General features: G+C 54.2%; 1 protein-coding gene across 1 annotated transcript in view; it reads right to left on the bottom strand.

The window, feature by feature from the left end:
- STK10 (serine/threonine kinase 10) overlaps positions 1–5,262 on the bottom strand; it is a 45,973-nt gene that overhangs the window by 35,407 nt on the left and 5,304 nt on the right. Inside the window, 1 exon segment of the mRNA XM_009882089.1 lies at positions 1,664–1,828. Within this exon segment, the coding sequence (XP_009880391.1) occupies positions 1,664–1,828 (165 nt within the window).

The following is a 5,262-nucleotide window of genomic DNA, read 5'->3' as shown; positions in this document are numbered from 1 at the left end:
GGGGAGGAGGTGGAAGGGGAAAGGGGAGGGGGCTGGCATTTTCGAGAGAGCGAGCGAGGCCAACGCGTAAGATTCAGGCAGGCCAGGCACTGAGCAGGGAGGTAAAAACAGAACAACAGAGTGGAATATAAACCGGCCCCCACTCTCACCCAAGCTCGGTGTATGTTTGCCTTTTTAATTTTGCCGAGATTAGTTTTGCTGCAGTTGCAATCCGTCCAAATCCCAAGTCCCCTCCTAGGAGGGATGTTTGCCTTTTGCTTCCTTAGAAGGGTACATATTTACTTTGTTCTTTAATGTACCCAGGGCTCAGCATCGCCACCAGCAGCCATCCAAATACCAAGTCTCTGGCCAACACACAGCCCAGCTCCCTTGAGGCAAGAAGATGCACAGGAGGAAGGGCTCAGCGCTGGGTACCGCAGCCCGTCTGAGCGGGGGGAGTCAGGGAAGTTGGGGGCTTTATCGATGGATTCTTAACTAAGAAGGGACACCGGCCCATGCTGCCATTGCAAAAGGTGCTTGCTGAATAAGTACACATTGCCCAATAAAACAGTACCTCTCCCGCATTGCTTAACCGAGGAATGAGCTGGACGTGGATTGTGCTACTCCAGCAACAGCCCCGCGGCTCAGCCCACGCTCCGGCATCGGCTCCCTCGGCACAAGCAGCAGTGCCCGATGGCTCCGACAGCTCAGCTCACACCAGTGCAAGTCTCAAAAGCTAACATCTCTTTTTTTTTTTTTTTTAACCCTAGTAAGATTACCCTGGGAGGCCACGAAGCTATCATTAAAAAGAGGAAGGAAAAAGTAACAGAGCTGCTGAAAGCACCCTTTGACACTCCCCCGACTTGCCAGGAGTTACAAGAAGGAGCAGATGAACTGGCCAAGAAGATGGGTTTGCAAATCCTCACATTCACCCGATTTCCACTATCTTGACACAGGGACATCCAAGTCTAGCCCGGGACAAGCACACAAAGGTTCTCCGGCCCTCTGGCCCTTCCCTGTGGCAGCACACAGGAAAATGCCTTTCACGCTCACCTTCCTCTGCTGCCAGGGACTGAAAGAAACCAGCAGGCAGGGGAAAAAAATAACATATATAGCTGCTGGGCTAGGGGAAAGTGATGCAGGAACCCGCTGTTCCAGCCGCAGCACTAGTGCCATTGCACTAACCCGCTGGACTGCATTGCGTGTCCCTGTGCCTCCACAGCCACGGGAAACAGAGCTCTTGCTATCAGCTGCCTCTGCATTACAGATGCTGAGCCAGAAACAAGGCACAAAAAAACCCCCCACGGGGTTACCCTTCCACCTGATCTTTCAAAAGAGGGACTGAGTGGGGAACAGATGCCCTTATTGGTGCTGCGTTTTCTACCTTTACAAACTCCCCAAAAAAATCCAACTCCAGTTTTCACTTCACTGTGAAGATCTCTTGATCTTCCCCGAGCTATTTATAAGCAGATTTAGTTAGAAGACAGTTTGCTCATCAAAGAAAGTGGGGAAAATCCCGGCACTGTTCATTCAGCGAGTAAAGCACAGCTTGTGAGTCATTTTTGACTCACAGTGATGCTTCAAGCTGCTCCAGAGGTTCTGCTTTGCCATAAATTAGCCATTGCCTCTCCGCAGAGTGAGAAACGCGCAGCTGTACAGGTCACACACAGCACCAGCCTCTTACCCAGAGCTTGCCATCCCAATAAAACGCTCCCAGCAGCTTGACGATGTGCCGGTGATCGCAGGTCGCCAGTATTTCAATCTCCACCATGTAATCCTCCAGTTCATCTTCGCTCTTTGTTTCGATGACTTTGGCAGCCGCTAAAGCGCCGGTTTCCTTATTCTTAGCCTGCAAGACAAAACCAGTGTGAGTACAAAGGCGAGGGGAGCCAGGAGCACGCAGTACTTACACAATTCCTGCTCCTCCAACTCCCGCTCAGCCTGACTGGTACCAGCCACAACGCAAGCATGGAAACTTGCAGATGCACTTCTGCTTCCTAAACCTGCCTGTAGTTTCACACAGAGGACGAACGCTGCGTAAGGTCCAAGGCATCCTCCTTCCTCCCTCCAGGCTCCAATGCCCACACCGCCTCCCGCCATGGGGAGAGAGAGGCTTTTAGAAAAGGAGAAGCATCCTATTGTTTGGAGCCCGAGAAAGATGGAAGCAAGAAAAACTCAGCTTATAGAGGCTACTGGCATAGGTGATAGCTCCGTTTAAGAGAAGTCCTGAGGACACAGACAATCCAACTAAATTTGCAGTACAGCTGTGAACCACCTCCACCCTGAACATCCCTACGCGTCCCTTCCTCACCAGGACCCTCACTGGGGCAGTTTTTGGTAACACATGAGAAAAATTTAAGGAGAAAAGGGTGCATTTTGATTTTCCAGGACTGACCAGCACTCCTGGTGCTGCATATTGCCGAGCTCTTCAGATCACAGTAAGAAAAATACTGCATGTGCTCTCCCAACTGCCCCCTCTGGTTTATACCGTCCCTTTAACCAGCTTATTCGCCAAGTAACTAGAAAAACCATCAAAACCACTTTGTCCTAGCGGTTGGAAAACTTTTGCCGACTTTCCCTCCCCATTCCTCCCAACAACATGGGAGTGTACCCTTGGGTTAGCAGCTCCCCCCCCCACAAACACCCTTTCCCCAGCAGCTCTCACTGCCCAGGAGGGGTCACCGATAGCTGTGTGGGGGCTGCTCCGCTTGTAGGTGCCACACACCAGAAAAAGGCTATTAATGCTGGACTGGAAGCATGCGCAAACACGTTTCTTATCACCCCACTCCTCTTGTGCCCCCATCCTGCATGGGAAAAAGGGCACTGGCTTGGCTAAAAGCAAGGATCTGTGAGCAGGCGGTGCCAGGGGAGCCTGGGAGCTGCTCCCACCGCCGGACCATTTCAGCATCGCCCACCCAGCACCGTCCATCGGCTTCCCCCGAAACAGCCAGGGCAAGCTGGCATTTTGCAATTGGAAACGTGCAAAAAATTAGGAGTTTGCAATAAAGCCCCGCAAGGGCGTTTGCGAGACATCCTGCACTCAGGGCTTCATGGTGAGCTGTGTCACAGGCTGGCGGAGGGGGGGAGGTGGGAGCTGCTGACTCAGGAGCTCCCCACCATTCCCAGAAGTGCATTGAATCGGCAGATCGAGGGACAGGAGAAATCCCTACAGCTCACCCGCCCTGCTCCCCGCTGACACCAGAGAACCCCCATGGCTTGATTCCACTTCGGTACCCATTTTCCTTCCATCACACCCGCTCCGGGCTGCCTCTCCCCCAGGGCAGAAGGTCCCACCGTGGGTGTTAGCACCAGAGGAACTGGGCAAGCTCTGGTTGTGACCTGTCTTATTGCTCCGTAGTTTACATATCTGTGTTTGGAAAACCTACGTGGGAGCTTACAAGAGGATTAATTCCTAGTATAAACACCACAAGCCCCGCTGAACAGTTTTATATAGCTCAGGTGACAGTAAAACTGTGTACCAAGGAACAGCCCAGGGAGGGGGGGGGAGGAATAAGAGGAAAACCATTCAACGTAGGGAGGAAAATATGGGACTCTTGAGTCTACTGGATTTTGAAGACTTGCTGCATTCGCGTGAGTTGGCACAGACAGCTGCGTCTTTACCACAGGGGACAAACCCATTTCCATCTGGGCTCACTGCCCACATGCAAGACAGCAGCTCGTGCTGGTTTCAGAAGAAATTAGGGGGTTTCTTTTGTTCAGGCTGGTTTGTTTCTTACAAAGTTGCCGCCCGATGCCCAGAGGAGGGCACGCAGAGCGGGGCAGGGGGAGATGCAGAGCGAGCATGGGGGAAAAGCACAGGCACTTCCAAATCGGAGCAAGAAGTGCTCCACTGTGTTTGCTCTGCACTTATGGCGTTGGGAGAGGTCCAAGGAGGGGAAGTAAATATTGTGAGAAGAGGTGGGGCTTCCCTTGGAGGTCAGCCATTGCACGCTTCCCACCGGCGGGGTCCCAGCCAGCTCAGCCCTTCCAGGATGCCGGGGCCCTGCAGGCATCTGAAAAAGACCGGGAGCACAGTATGCCCCAGTCCCCCGTGGCATCATCTCCCAGAGAGAGGACTGAACCAGGCTGCCCTCACCCCCAAGCCTCAGGGGAGCCACCCCGGCAGCCATGCTGCCACCCCTCCTCCCCTCCCAGCCTTGCCGAGGCACCCCTGGGTGCTGGATGCTGAGCTGGAGGACCTGGTTTTGCAAACCGGGCTGCAAGCTGTGGGTGGGGGAGCGACCGCAGCCCACGTGTTCCCTGTGGCAGCCTGACTTCGTTTGTCGTTACTCCTACGACTAGCGGGGTGGGCAGACCAGCAAGCCCCAGCCATCGCTTTCTTTCTAGATAGGAGCCCACGTACACCCTGCCTGATGTTCAGTCTTCAAAGATGTCCATAACAGAATCAGCTGCTGCCCTTTTCCATCACTTTGGACTGTCCTGAATGAGAGTGTTCACCCAGCCATCCCCCTTCTAGCAGAGGACACAGCTCAGGGAGGGAGTGGATCCCATGAGCTGCACAAGGTAGGCTTCCACCCCAAAGGGAGAGGAGCACTGCACTGTCCCACGTCCCCCCAACCCAACCAGCACAGGGAGCTCATACTGCTCAGTCACCACAACAGAAGCAAGACCACCATCTCCGAGGAGAAGTCAGCTCAGGCCATCACAGACTCAGGATGCAAGAACACGAGCTTTTGAAACAGCAGGCTCACGTGAGTAGGGATGGCGTGGGGACGGCGTGGGCAGGGACCTTGTACTTTCCGTGGCCCTGTGATCATGTCATCGCTACAACTGAGCACACTCAGGGCGCTTCCCAGAAGGGACCAAAATGCCCCACAGCCCCACAGGACGCAGAAGCAGCTGAAGCAGGAAGAGGACCTGAGACCATGAGATCAAGCAGGCGACTTTGGAAAATCGATCTCCTCCAGCATGGCCCACTGTAGCGTGGAGAGGAGACTGGTTGCCCCACACAGCTGCCTTTGAGAGGACCAACCCTCATAGAGGCGGGACAGCTCACCCCCTACGGAGTTGTCCAGAGCTCTTCTGAGCCCAAACCCAGCCTGTAGTGTTTCTGCCATACAAGACGAAGGGAGATGCGCACCGGCTGGTGTGGACGCTCCTGAACTGAGCTCAGCAAGTCACATGTGTCATCGCAAGAGCTTTGGAAATCCAGGGAGCTCCTGCCCATTTCTCCACCTCCCCTCTTCTCTCCATCTGCTTGTCCTCCAGCCCTGACACCAGACTACAGCCACGTTCCCGGCGGCCTCCCTGGGAATGGCCGGC

The sequence above is a fragment of the Charadrius vociferus genome, unplaced genomic scaffold (genome assembly GCF_000708025.1).
Source record: "Charadrius vociferus isolate BGI_N301 unplaced genomic scaffold, ASM70802v2 scaffold3, whole genome shotgun sequence".
NCBI lineage: Eukaryota > Metazoa > Chordata > Aves > Charadriiformes > Charadriidae > Charadrius > Charadrius vociferus.
Note: the sequence above shows the minus strand (reverse complement) of the source record. Positions and strands in the feature narration are given on the sequence as shown.